Here is an 18,815-nt window from a genome sequence, read left to right on the forward strand (position 1 = left end):
TTCGTATACCCGTGTAAATTGATCATCTCAAAACACACTCTATTTTAACTCACTATGATTTTATCTTTTTTTATTTTAAAGTTATATTACTATCAGTAAATATAACTTAAAAAAATGTCATTCTAAAATTTATTAAAAAAGTTTTGATATAACTTTTTTCAGCCAGTTTTAAAAAAAAGTTTAATTGTAAAAAATTGTCATTTAAGACAATAACAAAAATCGGATTACATTTCAACTAGCGTAAATAAACTGCAGAAAGTAAAATAAATAAATATTAAAATATAGTTTTAAGAAAATAATCCTTATTAATATCAGAAGATGCACAGTCGAAAGAAGAAGATTAAACGACACGACGTGGTCTACGACAATACTGATAGAGATTCGATCCCCAAGAGGGGATATTATTCGGAACTGGTATCTAATATGACGAAAGAAGATGCCTCAAGGCAGGTCTTCGCTAAGAAACGTATGAAATTACTTCTCCAGGTAATCTAGGATACAAAATTACTAAAGTGGTCATGTGCCTATTTGTGATTCTAAATCATCTCGTGCTCGAAGGAAAACATCGTGACGTATTTCGGATGAAAATCTGCCACATGTATATCAATTGTGCAATGGAACAGCGTTTTGGAATAAGCTCTAAACTTCCAACGGAATGGAGGCCTTAAATCAGCCGTGGAACCTATACTACTCCAAAAGCAAACCAACAACTAGACTAGTCACAAACTACTCATACAAAATACTACCATGTTTACCATCATAATTGAGGACAGTATTCTCTTCATTACGTAGCTGTTAAATATCTGCTGTATAGAAACTTTGTTATGTCAACTAAATTTGTCCAGGCAAAGACGGATAAACTGGCACCCATGGTGATGTCACTGCCAAAGCCGCAAAAACCAAAGATCCTGCTGCCCCCCGGACGCTGGACGACATATAACGAAGAAGATAGCATAGTAAGTTTTTAGGTTTTCTCTAGATATACTATAATTATAAATAGAATAATTATAAGTTGTTTTACTCGATGCCAAATAAATAAGACATCTGAAGATCAGTTTTGCCGCCATAACGAGTATCTGTCAATGTTAAAGTTGCCAGATTAAAAATATAATATTATAATGATTAAAATACAAAGTGACGTACTCGTCTGTTGTATATAACATATTAAGTATAATATTTAATCTCAAGTATTACATTCTAATTGAGTCTTACAATATACTCGTGAAATAAAAAATGGCTATTTAAAAGTAATTTATGAATACAATTTTTTTTTTTATAATTTCTTGATTACAGTATTTATTTTTGTTTGAGGTATTTTAATGTAAATATTTGAAATAAATTACAGCTTATCAGAAAAATAAAAAGCTTTTTTTTAATTTTTATTCAGAAAAAACCTTGCCATTATATAAAAATATTATAGAACTATGACTAAATCATAGCAAACCGTAAGAAAGTAATGATTTAAATAAAAGAGATAGGGTTATTTAAAACAATCTTCGGCAGGAAACCTGCATTTTTCGGATTTAAATCTGCCACACGTGTAGCCTACCCGCATTGGAGTAGCTTAGCGGAATACGCTCTAAATCACAAAAGGAGAGTAGCCCTTAGCCCAGCAGTTAATTATTTACAGGCAGTTTAGGCAGCTACTTTCACATAAACTAAGCGATCTGTTTTGGATAAGCACATTACGTGTTTCCCCACTTAAATGGGGGTGGTATGTGAAACCTTCCTGTGCGCAGGACAACTAGTACACCGGAATACCCATTATACACCAACGGTACCAAATTAAATATCATTACTCCTTTTTAAAGTAAATGTATTTGTAATACATCCAAAAACCAAAGTCATCTTAAGTCTATAACTAATAAGAAGTGGTTCGAGGGTTTTTAAGAAGTTGTATTATTATTCATGAAAATAACAATTTTAAAAATAAAAGTATCTTTGCGTTGAAAAGTTACCGAACGAACTATTTATTTTTATTTCAGCAATTTCCATTTGAGACGTTCGTGCCAAAACTTCAATTTTTGAGCGTCGTACTGCCAAAGGAATTGCCAAGACTAGTCAAGATCGAAAGACTGCGTAGGAAATTCTTAGCGGCCAATATAAAGGTTTGATGTTATATTTACTTAAAATTGTACGAACGAATAATGAATTTCATATTCGCACAAGCACAGATTAAAACAAATTATTTAAGTTCTAGAAATGTTAAAATATATTTCCAAATGAATACAATTAACAACTACTTGAACAATAACTTGAAGCCTGAATTGACCTAATGGAATGCAGTGTCCATGCAATCTTAATTGATTTTGACACATTATAACGATATTGTTGTTTTGACGTCAGACAACAGTTCTGTTAACAAACATCGATCACGACGCATAAACTGCTGTATGTACTAGCACAAGTTTTTGCGTAAAGTTGTATAATGTAATATTCTCATAACACATAAATTAGCCTCAAAGTTGGCCACGATGACCAAAAATAAGGCAAAAAGATCAGATATGGATATTCAATGGGTAGACGTAAATATCGAGACTAAGAGTACTAATTAAGAATGTTCGTGGCTGTAAGTCTAAAGGAAGTCTGAAAAAATCGACTTCAAATTATACTATGGGAATTTAAATTGTAAATAAAATTCGAGCCCATAGAAATTTCATCCTCTGTTTTGCTGCCACCCTTAGGGTGGTATTGTTCAAATTGAAATGGAACCAAACGGGAAGTATCCCAAATAAAAGATAATTTACCAAATCGGTTCCCAAATGACGGATTTCTAAGGTAACAGATATAAAAAAATACAACCATCGAGAATTATCTTGTTTTTTTTTTTTTGAAGTCGCATAATAAGAAAAATAATTATTTGCGAGGGGTGACATTGGTAATAATGGATTGATTGAAAATATGACATAATACAGGAAAAAGTGGGGAGAGGCTCACAGGAAAAATTAAAATATTCAGTACCATACTCACTGTTTTTCAACAAATATTTATAAACATTTTTATAGTTCAGACGATTCAATTAATGTCTTATGAACGTTATTGCTTGTCAGAAGTTGCGTTCGTGATTAAAAATTGGGATCAAGTTAATATTTTTCATGTTAAAATTTGTTATTTCACTATTTAGATACAATAAGGTAATGAGTGAGCCAGTGTAGGGACGTAACATCTTCGCTCCCAAGGTTGGTGGTACATTTGCGAAGTAAGAAATGGTCAATAATTCTTGTTAATAAGTGTATGGGAGGTGAAGACCACTATAAGATAGCATAAATGCCTGTTTGAAAAAAAGTTACATAAATATTTTTACTAGTAGAGATATTTAAATCGCCACATATACAAAACTAGCTTTGCCGTTTCATAGATTTAAGTCATTTGTAAAAAATACATTGGTAAAGAAGGCATATTATTCGATACAAGATTTGGAGTTAATGCTTTTTGACTTCCAGGCAGGATATATAACATACATGAAAAAATGTATTTAACTAACATGACTGTATTTTTCGATGTTGAAAAAGAGTACCTACTGAGTTTCTCGCCGGTTCTTCTCGATAGAATCTATATTCCGAACCGGTGGTAATTTTACTTTAAATAGTTTGCTTCAATGACGATTCAAAAGTGCTTGTAAAAGCCTACTTGAATAAAACATATTTTTATTTTGATTTTGAAATCAATTTTAATTATATTAAGCGTATTGATTCTAATCATATTTTAATTTGAAAGAAAATGCTTCGAGAACGCGACATACAACCCTACCTGATAATGCCTCCATCCGAATATCCTCTAACGGACGAAGTATATTATGGACTGTACAGTCCATTTCCGAAAATGGACTTGGAGTTATTCGATAACATCGAATTTGACTGTAGGTAAGATGATTACATTATATGAATTTTTTATATGGAACCTTCAAAAAAAGAGCGTACTCCTTCCTAAAAGGCCGGTAACGCACCTGCAACCCCCCTGGTGCTGCAGATGTCCATGGGCGATGGTAATCACTTTCCATCAGGTAAGCCTCCTGCTCGTTTGCCCCCTATAACAATAAAAAAAAAACTTCTTATTATATATATTTTTAAGGAAAAAATTAATATGAAAATTGAAATTTCGTACTTGAATTTCGAAATAGCAAGGCATAAACCAGAAACCGCTAGTCACGAACATCGCACCGCTCGGTGATCTCGCCCTAATTGCTCCAGCTCCTAATTGTCTATTGGTAAAATGCTTTATTCGTTGCATGTGTACGGATTTAAGCTTAAGCTTTTGTGAAGTGAAATTATAATAAGTGTTTTTAATTTTTTTTACTCTTGATATATTTTCAACTGATTATCGTCGGGTATTCTTGGTGTGCTAGAGGAAATATCTCTATCTTAAATAGGCATGCTACTTCTAGTAATCTTTTGACATTTTTATCATATTTTTTTAATATCTGGTACGTAATACACTTCAATTCTGTGAGATGATGATTGAAAATGGCTTAAGTATTAGGTAAGTAGCTACTTGAATGAAATGGAATATAATTTAATTTTGTTTTTAAGACATTGGTATTGAAATAATATGCCAATTAAAATAATAATGCTTATTTAATAGCCAGCAGGTTTGATTCTTTACTTATTTTTAAGCGTATTCTAACGACAAACAGTAGTACTCAGTGTTGTCGTATTCCGGTTTGAAGGGTGAGTGAGCGAGTGTAATTACAGGCACAAGAGACATAGGTAACATTAAAGTTTCGAATGTTGGTGGTGTAATGGCGATGTACGGAATGGTTAATATTTCTTAATGCGCCATTGTCTATGGTGGTTACCACTTATTATCAGATGGCCCATTTGCTCGTCCACATATCTATATCGTAAAATAATTGTATTATTACTGTATACGTGTATCCAATTATCTTGACATATTCATTCTTGAAACCCGTAACACAGAAAACCAAAACGAAATGCTGAATAGTGTACCAAGACTCATTCTGAATTAATTTATTTGTTAAAATTACATTTCGAATAATTTCTCTAACTAAAGCGACTCATTTGTTGAATTTTTTCCTTGAGATTTTAATTTTTTTACAGAATACCAGAAGAATGGTTAGGTCTTGGTAATATAGAAGGGGAACAGTACCCTTGCCCGGGTCTAGCGTTTATACCCAAACAGGACAATAAACCAAACAAACCATCGACAGATACGATACAAATCCTTAATAATTTATATGAAGTAAGTTATTATAAGTAAGTCACTTGCTGGTAGGACTTTGTGCGAACCCGTCTGGTTAGGTTCAACCCACTCATCGGATATTTACCTCCAAACAGCAGTACTCATTTTCTTCATTATTGTGTTCCGGCTTGATGGGTGAGTGAGCCAGTGTAATCACAGGCACAAGGGAGATAACATCTTATTTCCCAATGTTGGAGTTTTTTATATTTCTTACAGCGCCAATGTCTATAGACGCTGGTGACTATTTACCATCGTGTGGCCTATTTCGACAACCATAAAATGACACAACATATTAAAGTAATTATAATTATTATTACTTATAACATCTACATGAAATCTGTCAGACTCGCCATTTTAATTTTATTTTAAGCCGTCTTCTGAAAAGTAGAAGATAATCTATTCGGCATTTTTTTTATAGTTGTTGCATTGCAACCTAAAGAGTTCGCTACATTAACACAGATTTCAGCCACAGCGGCATTCTACAAAGACGCTAGCATATCTATATAGCTAGATTTGCACAGGACATAATATTATAGAGCGTGTGTGTGTGTGCGTAAACACAAGTAGTGTGCTCCCTTCCTTTTATGATCTCATGGGACTCTTATGATAAAAGAATAAATAGCGTTTCCTGTAATGTGTTGTTTTTCATTTCGCTAATCATCCTATTTTTTTATGTATTAAAAGATATTTAAGGTTTAAAAAAGTACGCCTATGTCCTTTATTGGGACTTAAGTTTCCGTCATACAACGTACAGACATACAGATAGGCAGAGTTACTTTATCATTATAATGTATAGATGTTATAATATTTTTACGATTTGTTTTAGTGGACGAATGTAGCTGCCTTCAGCTATGACAAAAATACCGATAAATGGGAAGTGATGGCGTTGGACGGATCGAAACGACATTTCAAGTACGATGATTTATTATTTATACAATACTTAATAGGAAGTAAAGAAAAAAAACAAACTATGCCTTAGTCTTTTTAGACTTTATTTGTGTAATGGATTTCTATTACTCTTCTGTATAGTCAGTAACTTTTTGTGGAGCAGTGTGTACGGTTCTACAACAGGATCCCTGAAAGCGATCAAAACGCCTCTGTTTTTAAAAAAAAAAGAACGCATGTGTGCGAAAGGTATATTACAGAATTAGTGAGTCCATAGAGCCGAGATGGCCCAGTGGTTAGAACGCGTGCATCTCAACCGATGATTTCGGGTTCAAATCCAAGCTGGCACCACTGAATTTTCATGTGCTTAATTTGTATTTATAATTCATCTCGTGCTCGGCGGTGAAGGAAAACATCGTGAGGAAACCTGCATATGTCTAATTTCAGTGAAATTCTGTCACATGTGTATTCCACCAACCCGCATTGGAGCAGCGTGGTGGAATATGCTCCAAACCTTTTCCTCAAAGGGAGAGGAGGCCTTATCCCAGCAGTGGGAAATTTACAGGCTGCTAATGTATGTATGTAGTGAGTCCATGGTTGATAGTAGACCTTGGGAATGAAACGATCGCCTCCTGGCTATTTCTTTTAACATTGAATATTTGTAAATAATGACAAATTTACAAAAATGACCCGCTGTGTTTCTTTCGCCGGTTCTTTTTGAGTCAGGGTATTTTCTTTTCCGAACTGGTTGTGTTTAATTTAACCATCAGTAAGTAAGTGTAATGCTTATATATCTATCTATCTAAAGGAATTTGATTTGATTTGATAGAATAGTAGCGTCATGCGTGGACAATCAACCAGCAATCATGTCTTCGACCTAAATTTTGATTTTTTGAAGTAATAACTTCTTATAGGAGAGTAAACCGCTTCGTTACGTAACGCGTTACGGCGCCAGTCTGTCTGGCTTTCCTTTCTCTTACGCATACGGCAGCGGTAGGTAGGCAAGGATACTAATAATGCACACATAATTTTTTTAATATACAAACATATTCAACAATTATTATTGCGAATAAAATACATTAATATAATCAATAAAATGTTTTATTGATAACCTTTCCTTATATTTTCAAATTAATATACATAAAATTTAATTAATAACCTAAGCTTTTAAATATGCTCAAGTTAAGCAATTTTAATATTAAATAGTCTAACTTAGCATGATTTTTTTTTTATAAATGTATGTTGTAAAATTTTTCTTACAAGCTGTCATTATCTACTTAATAGTAAAGAATAATCTCGATCCAAGCTTTATAAAGTATAGAAACGTATATGTTAGTAATACTGTTGCTAGAAAAAGCCTAAATTCGACACAATGATGAAAACCTAATAATAATAATAAATGCTCCACATTTAAAAGCTATTCGATATTTTTTTTCCCGCCGGAAAATAGTAAATTATACAGGCAAATTGAACTCAAGAAAACCCAAAAAGACGATAAATGAAATATTAAATTTGAGAATTTATTTAGCTTTTTCTTAAAGTTTACAAAAATTGACTTAACTTTTCAACACAGTAGGCTAATTATTTGTAACTTCTATGTATTATTTGGCTTTTCATCACGGAAATAAATTAATGTTATTTCGTAATACGAATATGCTAGACGAAAATATTTTATTGCCCCTGCTATTATTAAATAGTAATTTCATTTCAAAACGGTGACTATATTATTTGAAAAGGCGCCACAATAAAGTCTCCTATTTTTTATTGTATTTTTTGTTCGATTTATAATTATCACTGTTTAGTTCTTAAGTCTTTTTTAGTTTCTATTTACAATATATAATGATTATTATTACCGCGTCCTCCGCCATAGACAATACTGTAATGAACCAAATAGTTTCACCAATAAGATATTCTTAACAGATTATTGCCTTGTTAAATTCACTGATCTCTGTATCATTTATCATATTTGAACTTAAATTAATTTTAATATTCTTTATGTCTTAAATAGTATAAACATTTTTTGGTTTATAAGCGCTCTGACATATTTTAACCGCATAAATAACGATCATAACTTTTAGTCTTTAATATTTTTTTTATGATATTTTGCGGACAAGCAAATGGGCCACCTGATGGTATGTTGTCACTACCGCCCATAGACAATCGAGAATGTGCCACCGACCTAGGTATTTAGACGTTATGTCCCTTTGGTGTTAGTGAGATATGAGTGGATTAAATTTTCTTACGACCACGAGGTGACCACTTACCATGGCCCATTGGCTATTGGTGGCCCATTTTCTTGTTCGGCTACCTATTACAAAAACAAATATCGTTTGAAAATCCAAGAATTCGTGCAATCGAAAACGGTATACGCTCCATCTCCGTGTAACGAATTCCAAAGTGTTCGGTTGTATCATGAAAGCGGGAAACACAAAATCCCCTTCATATAATACGTAAGGATTCCTCTAAATGATTTTCGATTTCAGCATTCCTCGTATAAGATTGATGTTCAAAGCTGATGATCCCGACACGTTCGCTGAAAGAGTGAAGTTTGCAGTGAATTTGCGGAAAGAAGTGGAGAACAATTTTAGGTGAAATAAAATGTTTTAGAATTTGTGATCCTTTAATATTTAGCAGCTCACTTGTGAGACGTTTGGAATGAAACCGGTTTATCATTTTCATTATCCGATTTCCCAAGCAAGATGGAACCAACTTAGTCCACCTTTGTCTAAGATAATATTTATAAACATTCGTGTGTCGATCACTGATTTGACACGTCCGCTCCCTAATGACAAGAGTCATTATTTTTCCAAAAATTGTCAAGCAATACTCGATTAACTTAAAAATATGATAATTATTAAAAATTGTTATTACGTATCCTTTTATATTAATAACTCGAAGACAGAACGTTGACAGGAATATGTATAAGTATATGTCGAAAAGATAATTTTTTTTTATCTATTTTTAATCTGACTGTATTTTTAGTAATGCAACTCAGAATTACAATATACCTGACTCTTGAACTACACTTAATGCTGTCGTAGACGCCAGTGCTAAAATTAGTTATGGCATTATGACAATAAATAATTATTTCTATTCATAAAATATAAACAAAATATTTTCCCAAATCCATTTTTAGTACATTAAAATTCCCAAGATTCCAAATTTGTATCACATTTTTTCATAATTTTTTTCAAGGAAAATAAATCATATGAATTCACTGACGTATTTTTCGCAATCATATCTTAACTACACACGATATTGCCGATCCGTAGAATTCGAAAACATTTACATAATAATGTAAACATCGAATTGCAAACTTTTAGATTTTATTTATACTTGGATTGTTTGATCCTGGATGGCTTACCGAGGATACCCTTAAACTATATGCCGAATATCATGAAGTTGGTTCTCATCCATCGCCAAGCGAAGGACGTTGATGAAGATCATCTTCAGGGTTTAAAACAAGAGGTATGTATAGTTTTATTTTTTTTATTTTTAAATTGAAATACAAATGGGCATATAGAAAATCTTTTAGTACGTTGTAAAACGTATGATTCCTTGTATTGTAATGGTCTCCATATCCACAGAACTTGAGAAATGTTGCTCGCAAACATTACTTATATTGGCGCTATAAAAAATATTAACCATTCCTTACATCACCAATGCCGCCAACCTTAAGAACTAAGATGTTATCTCCCTTTACCTGTAATTACTCTAGACTCTAAACTAACTATTCATATATACCGGAATATAATAACACTAAGTGTTCAGTGGCGTAGCTATCGTAGGGCCAGGTGGTGCAGTGCACGAGGGCCCCGGAGCTCAGGGGGCCCTCTAACCTAAGCTTTGAATAGATATGACATATGGATTTAGCCTACTAATGTTCGTCTCAATGTATCCTGTATCCTATTTTTATACCTATCTATAATTTTGAAGCGCAATATAAGTTAATGAGGGGGTGAGGGCCCGTTTCTTTTTCTATGCACCGGGGCCCTTATCCACCTAGCTACGCCACTAAGTAGTAAGTATTGCTGTTTGGCAGAAGAATATGTAATGAATGGGGTGTACCAACCAAAATGTTCTAGAGCAGCGCGGTGGAATATGCTTAAACCCTTCTCGAGGGAAGATGAATCCTTTGTCCAGAACTAGGTCAATTACAGGCTGTTATTTACGTAGTTCAATTACGTATAAACGCATTAAAGCAATGTACTTATGTTTGCCAATTTGTGAATGACCGGGACTTTCCCGAGCAGCCTTCGACCGACCACTAAAAGTACTAAAATAATGAATATCGGCAATTAATAGCATGTGTTAATAATAACAGCACTCGAAAGGGTTAATCGAATACAAAAATATTTTATGCGCGAGATAAAAATAACCAATACAGGCAAACAATAGCCAATAATGCGCCAACATTGGGGATTTCCATTTTTGAAATCAGAATTTGGCCCAATCGTGTTTCCTTAAGAAGTGTCGCCACATATATTTATTCTAAATATTAGTGTGGGTTGATCCAAAAATAGACTGACTAAAAAGTTTGATCACGTATCTTTTGTACATACGCTACTCAAAACGTCAAAATATTTTTAGTAGATTGTAAGAATGGTCATATAGCGTACGTTTTTATACCAAAGATAATATTCTCTTGTTGCAGGCTGAACTTTTGTACAGGAAAATTGAAGGCAAAATGAAAATAATAAATACTATAAAAAAATATCCGAGGCTATACAACTTCATAAACCCGCCTAGCAAGGACTACGAGCCGCCGATACCAGATTATGGTGCAACAGATTTTTTGAAATTGATATTTATTTTTTAATCAAGAATCTTTTATGCTTAAATTATGTAAAGACAAACTTAGTTTTAGTTAATGTTTTTTTTTTTGTCTAGTCAAACTAAATTAAATCAAAATTTAAAAAGTGATTAGGATGTATGAACTTTTAAATCTTCAAGCGTTTTCCCATACTACCTACGAACACATAACGTCGGCGACGGCATTAAAGGAAATAACTTTAGATTTTACATATATATATTACATGTACATAAGAGTTTCGTTCCATTTTAGGGCGCTACCCGTGTGAAATGATAGATTTTTCCGGAAGAGTGAAGTTCAATCAGTGGAACTCTCTCTACGTTCTCACAGAATCCGTGTCCTGCATTCATTTAGTGGTAGACGAATGCCTTAAGGTTAGATATTATTCGAAAGAAGTTTCTTATTGCAAGATACTCTACATAAACTTGGCGAATACGAGTTAGACCAACAATTAAAATCAAATATGTCTCAATTGTCAATTTGTTTAATGATATCTGTCTTTTTACACATAATATATAACAAGAGAAACTTTATTCCAACCGGATGTCTAACGACACCAGGTTTCAGGTTAACGTCACTATGATCAAATTTGATTGATATTGAATATTTTAATCATAGTGACTTTTCACTTGAAATTGATTCAAACTAGCATATGGTACTTCATATTTATGACATCAAGTGCAAGGAACTTAAATTGATTATGACAAGTTTTAAATCAATTGAAAGTGAATTAATTTGTTCTAATTTTATTCATTTTGGTCTTATATGTAATGAAGAATTCTTAGTAAAATTTTGTATCCATAAAATACTGCTGATGTTATAATCATATCGTACTTAGTTTCCTTGGAATAGATTTTAGATGTGTAAAATTTTTAATTTAAGGTCGAGTCGATGTTGTTCTTTACAACAAACTATGGTCGTAATGTAAGTCTCGCAGAATTTGATGCGGCGCAACAACATTGTACGTCTATGGTAAGATTATGTTTATTTACAACAATACAACTACCATCGCTTTAAGAATATACATGAAAGGAATATCTGAATGTTGTTGATGCTTAACTCATCTCTGAACTAATAATGTTTGTGGTAAAAAAATGATTATAAATAAAAATTTAAGTAAAGTGACAGCCTAAAGATGATTCACTATTGGGTTTAGGCCTCCCTTTGAAAAACATTTCGACGAGGTTTGCATCGTAACCGATGATTCTGGTTTCAAACCGCTGAATTTTCATTTGCTTAGTATGTATCTATCACCTCGTGTTCAACGATGGAGGAAAACAACGTGAGGAAATTCTATAAATATATGTAAATACACACATACAAACAACGTGCATTGGAGATGCGTGGTGGAATCTATAAATAGATTTTTGATAATTGAAAGATGTTTCAAAGGGTATTAAAACTGTCATAGATTACAGAAAAACAAAAATAGAAATTGAAATTTGATGGCTTTGTCAAAATTGTATCAGTGATTTGTCCCTTTTGATTGCAGATGCTTAAATACCTCAACATAACCTGGTTGAATTCAACAGCGCATGCGATACGAATGTCTTACAGGGATGTTGGTAAAGGGTAAATTAAATCTCAAATAATTTACACGAACGTATAAATTATTTCTGAAACTTTGGTATTAGATAACTTTGGTTATGTGTTTTATCAAATTTGTTGTTTCCATTATATATTGTTATATAATTTTAAATTGAGAATGTAATATTTGCATTAAATTCAGATGGTTTAATATTTACGAAAAGAGCTGGGAATTCTACGGTATAAGTAAGCTGTGCAGATTTATGCAGCTCGTCAGATTCAGAATGCAGGTGATCTCTATTTTAAATTGTTTCAAACAAATGACTACCGCACTCAATAATTTAACGAAATAGTTAATATCATCAATTATTTGGTGACTCGACGGTTTTAATATTATTCAAATTATTTGTCTGGGACTTTTTAGAATATTTATCGTAATTAGTTAATCACAAATGTGTCGTTTAACGTCGATGGTAAAGTAAGCTTAGTAATTACAACGATAAGCTTATCTCTATTAGCCTCAGTTCATTGTCAATCAAATCAAATCATAGATGATTTGCTACCTGTAAGGCTATTCTGTAACAAGAAACTCGAATCTCATCGCAGAAAACGAGCGTGACATGTCGGAATGATATTGACTATAATCATTATAAATTTTATACGAAACAAATATCAAAATGGCGTTTCATTGTAAGTTGATTGTCAACTATTCTCGAGTGAGATACGAAGTGAATTCTTACAGAATCGCAATGCTGGCGTTTGTGATGTTTTTAATTCAATGTGACAATAAATCAAAACTATAAATGAGACATATCATCAGATCAATAATACGAACCCTTTACGTGATTAAAGCTAATAAATTAAATTGTCATTTTAGTATGCTTTACGCTTTTGCATCGAACAATCCATGGCGATGTTCGTCAATCTCTGCGAAACGCCATGTCTGTGTACGTACTGGTGTGAGGAGGACTATGAATGGGATTCGAGTGACCTCATCAATACTCCCTTCCGTTCGTCAGCTCCGACACTCTTCTACTTTCACCTCATGATGTCAGCTGACGGTCCTTACTATACAACGCCACCGGATCAGTTTGAAGTAAAGTTCATATTATAAATTTTTAGATATATCGTATAGCTTATTCCAATTGAAGTAGGAAAAAAGATAAACAAACCTCAGATTTACGCATTACATGCGATTTGCTAATTATTCAGCAATGTTGTGCATTACTAAGAGTTTATGATTAATATATCTTTATTTAAAATACAACACTTTTGCACTTAACCACTTATTTTACTTCCAAATTTCCGTTTTCCAAAACAGTTTCGTCGACGTTCAAAACGCCATTATTTCGCAAAACCATAGTTAATATCATAGATTAATCAAGCTCTCGACCAATGATATCGCGTCAATTCGCTGTCAAATGTTGTTTATTTGGCTTTTTTCCTGTTGTGATTGAAAGAGGGTATAAATAAAATTAGTGCCAGCTTCTAATCGTATTCAATTGAAAAAAAATTGCAAATTGTCACATGAACTTTAGGTGAACATTGCATGTTACATGGACATAAGCTCTTTCAAAAAACATATAATATTTAAATGTTCATCAGTATTCGTGTAGCTCCTCAGCTAATCATAGTTTGGTGAATTAGATTTCGTCTGCATCATTTAGCGTTTCATCAATTAGTGTCGTACGTGTCAATCTATTTTGACTTAGAATATGAATCGCTTAAGGCAAACAACAAAAGTATCAACTTGGTCTATTTTTATAGTTCAAATGGTTTATATAAAATGAAGTATTCCATAATTTTAAATCAAGTAATAATATCAATTTTATTAACTGCATTAAGTTTAGGAAAATAATTTGTATATACTAAATATTACATACATAAATATAAATGTTAAACAAATTTGTCAGCGTACTGACGGAAATAAATTGACGAGATGAGGGTTAGGGTTGTTCGAACATCTCAATTTATTATTATCATCGTCATTATCGGGGACTTTTAATATCATATGAATGCCTTATATATTTTTTGCAATAGGTCGTTATTCAGCGTCTTTTTCGTGAGATGTTATATCGCTGCCATTTCATACCGCAAGTTCACCCGAAGATTATGACTGGCCTTGTATTTGATAAGGAATTGTTCCTGACTTCCATTGGTAAGTACTTGATGAATATATTTATAAGTTCTTTTAATCAGTCAAAAATGTATTTTTGGTATTTGATTCACACAGATAAGTGAAGGTTAATATCTACCGGCTATACCGATTGGCGTTGTAAAAAATGGTAACCTTTCATTGCACCGTCAATCACCACCAGCCTTAGTAACGATGATGTTAAATCCCTTGTGCCTGTAATTACCCTGACTTACCATTCAAACTTCTTTTTTTTACTTATATTCATACGAAGCGTGAATAGTGCAATGGTTTAAGGGCCGTCTATGGCCATTTTCATCCCATTCCTAATTCAAGATTTAAACTTAATTGGTGAGGTAAATAGCATTATTAGTAAATCCTCATATTGTAGCATTGCTAATATTTAAAAAAATATATATATACAAGAATTATTATTGTTGTTTGGCGGTGGAATAAATAATAGGGGTATGATATCTACATAGATTACTTACATTGTCAAAACTTATACTGCTAAGGGCAATACAAAATAAATTCCTAAATCACGTCACAACTATATAAAGTTGCTATTTGACAATAGAATAAACAGTGCCCGGTATCTACATAACGGACTCGTACGGCGCCCTCCCACTAACTAAGAAAACGTCAAAAGATAGGAAATACCTGTCAGTATTAAGATTACAATTGTCTTAAGCATATAGATTACGAATAAAGGTCTATGATAGAGTCAATCAAAACCTATCCACAATTGTATATCGTTAAAAAGTAATAGTTTTTAGTCGATGACATATTCGCAAAATTTATTTAATCGAGATATTTCGATATTAAATCAATGAAATTCAATGACATGACAGTTCAACGGGCGGCCATGTTTGACGTTTACGGGTGCGTTCAGAAAGTTGTGTGAAGAATGATTATTGTTAGTTTTCACTACCTAAATAGAGAATATGGATGTTCGATAATCACGTTTATAAAAAATATATATGAAAAGTAAATGTGAAACCGTATTTGTTTAGTTTTATTTACTCCACGCGAGAGAGTATAGAAATAATACCGTATCAATAGTTTTTAATAATAGGATTGATGGTGTTAATTGCAGGTCTCATGGAGCCAAATGTTGTGGAATACAGAGAACGGCTACTGAAGGCATACAGGAAGGCGATCATACCCTTACTAGCATACATGCGTCAATACGAATGCTATAAGGACATTTATATGTTGAATATTGAAGAATATGTCGAGTAACGTTTTAATATTTCTCTATCAGTCGAAATTAATATTACATTCATTGAATTTAATTTATTATTGAAATTTTTTTTGTCGTTTGTACGTATTCATCTATACTAATATTATAAATGCGAAAGTTACTGTCTGTCTATCTGCTGCTCTTTCACGGCAAACGCTGAACCCAATTTGATGAAATTTCATATGAATCAAGCTTGAACTGCAAGGAAGGACATAGGTTACTAGACTTACAATAATGCCTTACACGACAACTAGTATTATATATTTTTATATGTGTAAGGATTGTCATTATTTTAATAAACTTAAGGCCTGTAAATGCCCCACGACTAAGGTCTCGTCTCCTTTTGAGAGGATGTTGAAAGGAGACTGTCACATTTTTAAAAGAGCTAAGAGAAGCTGAATTACGATTCAATGTTTATACGATATCGATTCTGAAAAGTTATAATTTGATATTATTCCGTTTTTCCGAAAAAATTTTGGGGATTTTTTGTTTGCGCTATTACACTTATTTATTTTTTTTATTTATTTATTGGAAAAGTTACACCATCAACTTATCACTAAGCGCTTAAAATTAATATTTGACTTGGGTAACATACAAAGTGATACGTCTTTAAAGGTGTAAACAACATTGACCTTCAAAACTTCACTTTATCACGCGAATACACATGTTGCACAGTGTCATGGAACATATGCAAATTTCCTCACGATGTTTTATGATGATTTCCTTCAACGCTGATCAAGAATTATGAGATTTAATCACTTATGTAATTAAAAAAAAAAATCTTTGAAGGAATTTTCGACAAGAAAAACATGCTGCATCTGAAACAAAAGAGGAAGTCCAGGTGCACTACGATGCGAAGCAAGATTTGATCTGGCGACTCCCCCAGTATATTAATATAGGACCATTCGCAATAAACGTTGATACATTGAAGGTTAATTATAACTTTTATGTAAATATTTACAACTTAAAAGAAAATAAAATTAAATTTGGTACATTAAAAAATTATGTCGATATTTTTTCAGCAAATGTTAGTAACGAAGCGATCCGATATAATTAAAGCGTTACTAACAATGTGGTCGGAAGAAGTACGTCTCGTAGTTGAGGATGTAATTCAAGCATACAAAAATATAATGAGAAAATTAGGTGAAAAACCCAATACGATAGAACACGTTTTCGAGATAAGAGAATGGATGGAGTCTATACCATTTGGGTTGAAAACTCAGGAAGATATAATGAAAAAAGTTCACACAGTAAGTCAGCAGGAACCTATTAAAAAAAAACAAACGAAATTTTTAATAAAATAATTTTAAATGCAAATGAATAATAATAATTTATGTCAGGATTATGAAGTACTGGATGTGTTTTTTACTCCACTTGAAAATGAAGACTTTAAAGCACTATGGGAAGCTATTGGATGGCCATTGAATATTAATAAGCAGGTAAGTAGTAGGTAGTTGATAGTTAATAATCTGCTATGCAAGCGTACTGGATAAAAGGCCTCCTTGTCTTTTAAGGAGATGGTTTAGAATTTATTCCAAAACACATGTTTCGTTAGATAAGAATAATTTGTGAAATTATGAAATAAACAATTTATATATAAGTGTTTTAAAAATTAACCAATATTAATTTGTAGGTGGTTGCAACGACAGAGTTCTTAGAAGAAGAACAAGAGAAGTTCTGGAAACTTCATCAACAAGATGAACAAACTCTGTCTGATAAAATCGACATGTTTACAGCTCAATGTATGGCCCTTACATTACAGAATGATTTTGGAAAGGTAAAAATTCTGAAGTACTTAAAAATTGATTATCGTGCAAATAATAAGATATTTTGGGTCATCAAATACTGCACCGTCGCTTGTAATTTTTTTTTTTTTAATATTCCCTGAAATAATAACTCTAAATAATAAGTCTAAAAATTTTAGCATTATTGATTTTGGTACGGTCTATTTACCTTTGATGGTGATGATGATTCCTTTGAGATATTTCAAAAATGGATTGCAATACAAATAATGTAATTTTTTGACTCATCGGTAGATTTTTGTATAAGATTTAGGAAATCTGTTTTTTTAAATGTAAATCCTGTAAATATTTAAGTTGTGGGCAACCTGTTTAAATTAACAGGTACATGAAATAGCCAATGATATAAAAAAAGCTTGGAAAGGTATGAAAGAATCACAGGATTGGGGACGCGTGCTCAATCAGAGACAGAAATTGTTTGGGCAACCAGTTGTTCCTTTCGCAGATCTCAATCGTTTAGTAAAAGAATTCGAACCATATAGAAACTTATGGGTAACTGCGTCTGGTAAATAACTTACCGTTTATTTATTTATAATAGATGTTTTTTTATATAAAGTCTTTGTTATTTTAAAACAAACATAGATAAACTAAGTAAGGTTTTACTAGACAATTATTTTGAGAGGTATACTATAAAGTTTTAATACCTTTATAATTGTCCACTTCATTTATTATATTCAGTTTTAAGACCATAGATTTTTGATTTTTTTTATATTTAAAATAATGCTATATTTTACTATAACTAACAACCCCAATGTTACCATTTATGGTGAAGACTTGCCTTCTTGCGGTTTGAGGGATTCACAGTGTTTAATCGTAACGTCCGTTTCAGTTCCGTTACACCCGAGAACGAAATGACTTGTAAATAAAAATGAAATGAACACATGACAATTTAGTGACGTTTGTTTGTGGTGGACCTTCGAGTAAAATGCACATTTCTAACCACTGAATTATTTTGGTCAAAATAATTAATTTATATCGTCGTCTGATACAGATTTCCTAAAGTCTCGTGAAGTGTGGTTCGACAACCCCCTCATTTATGTAGATGCGGATTCAATCGAACCAGCGATCAATGAATATTACAAGACAATTGTCAAATGCATACGCGTTTTTGCTGATCTACCCAAAGTACAACATGTGGCATTGACAATACGAGTGAGTGAATATATATTACGGATGTATTTAAGAGCATATAATTATCTCTCTGTTAACTAAGGC

The 18,815-nt window shown here is 32.4% G+C and overlaps 1 protein-coding gene across 1 annotated transcript in view; it reads left to right on the forward strand.

Annotated features, from left to right (window-relative positions):
- Window positions 1–318: 318 nt before the first annotated feature.
- LOC125073989 (dynein axonemal heavy chain 1-like) overlaps window positions 319–18,815 on the forward strand; it is a 73,169-nt gene continuing 54,672 nt past the window's right edge. The window contains exons 1-22 of the mRNA XM_047685139.1: window positions 319–486; window positions 846–956; window positions 1,986–2,108; window positions 3,718–3,863; window positions 5,058–5,199; window positions 6,026–6,111; window positions 8,568–8,672; window positions 9,408–9,552; window positions 10,739–10,865; window positions 11,150–11,271; window positions 11,780–11,869; window positions 12,390–12,469; window positions 12,627–12,714; window positions 13,302–13,520; window positions 14,465–14,582; window positions 15,655–15,796; window positions 16,591–16,732; window positions 16,824–17,051; window positions 17,142–17,240; window positions 17,435–17,578; window positions 17,925–18,105; window positions 18,592–18,752. Coding sequence (XP_047541095.1) covers window positions 319–486; window positions 846–956; window positions 1,986–2,108; window positions 3,718–3,863; window positions 5,058–5,199; window positions 6,026–6,111; window positions 8,568–8,672; window positions 9,408–9,552; window positions 10,739–10,865; window positions 11,150–11,271; window positions 11,780–11,869; window positions 12,390–12,469; window positions 12,627–12,714; window positions 13,302–13,520; window positions 14,465–14,582; window positions 15,655–15,796; window positions 16,591–16,732; window positions 16,824–17,051; window positions 17,142–17,240; window positions 17,435–17,578; window positions 17,925–18,105; window positions 18,592–18,752 — 2,967 coding nt within the window. The remainder of the gene's footprint in view (window positions 487–845; window positions 957–1,985; window positions 2,109–3,717; window positions 3,864–5,057; window positions 5,200–6,025; window positions 6,112–8,567; window positions 8,673–9,407; window positions 9,553–10,738; window positions 10,866–11,149; window positions 11,272–11,779; window positions 11,870–12,389; window positions 12,470–12,626; window positions 12,715–13,301; window positions 13,521–14,464; window positions 14,583–15,654; window positions 15,797–16,590; window positions 16,733–16,823; window positions 17,052–17,141; window positions 17,241–17,434; window positions 17,579–17,924; window positions 18,106–18,591; window positions 18,753–18,815) is intronic.

Source organism: Vanessa atalanta, chromosome 26 (genome assembly GCF_905147765.1).
Source record: "Vanessa atalanta chromosome 26, ilVanAtal1.2, whole genome shotgun sequence".
Taxonomy (NCBI): domain Eukaryota; kingdom Metazoa; phylum Arthropoda; class Insecta; order Lepidoptera; family Nymphalidae; genus Vanessa; species Vanessa atalanta.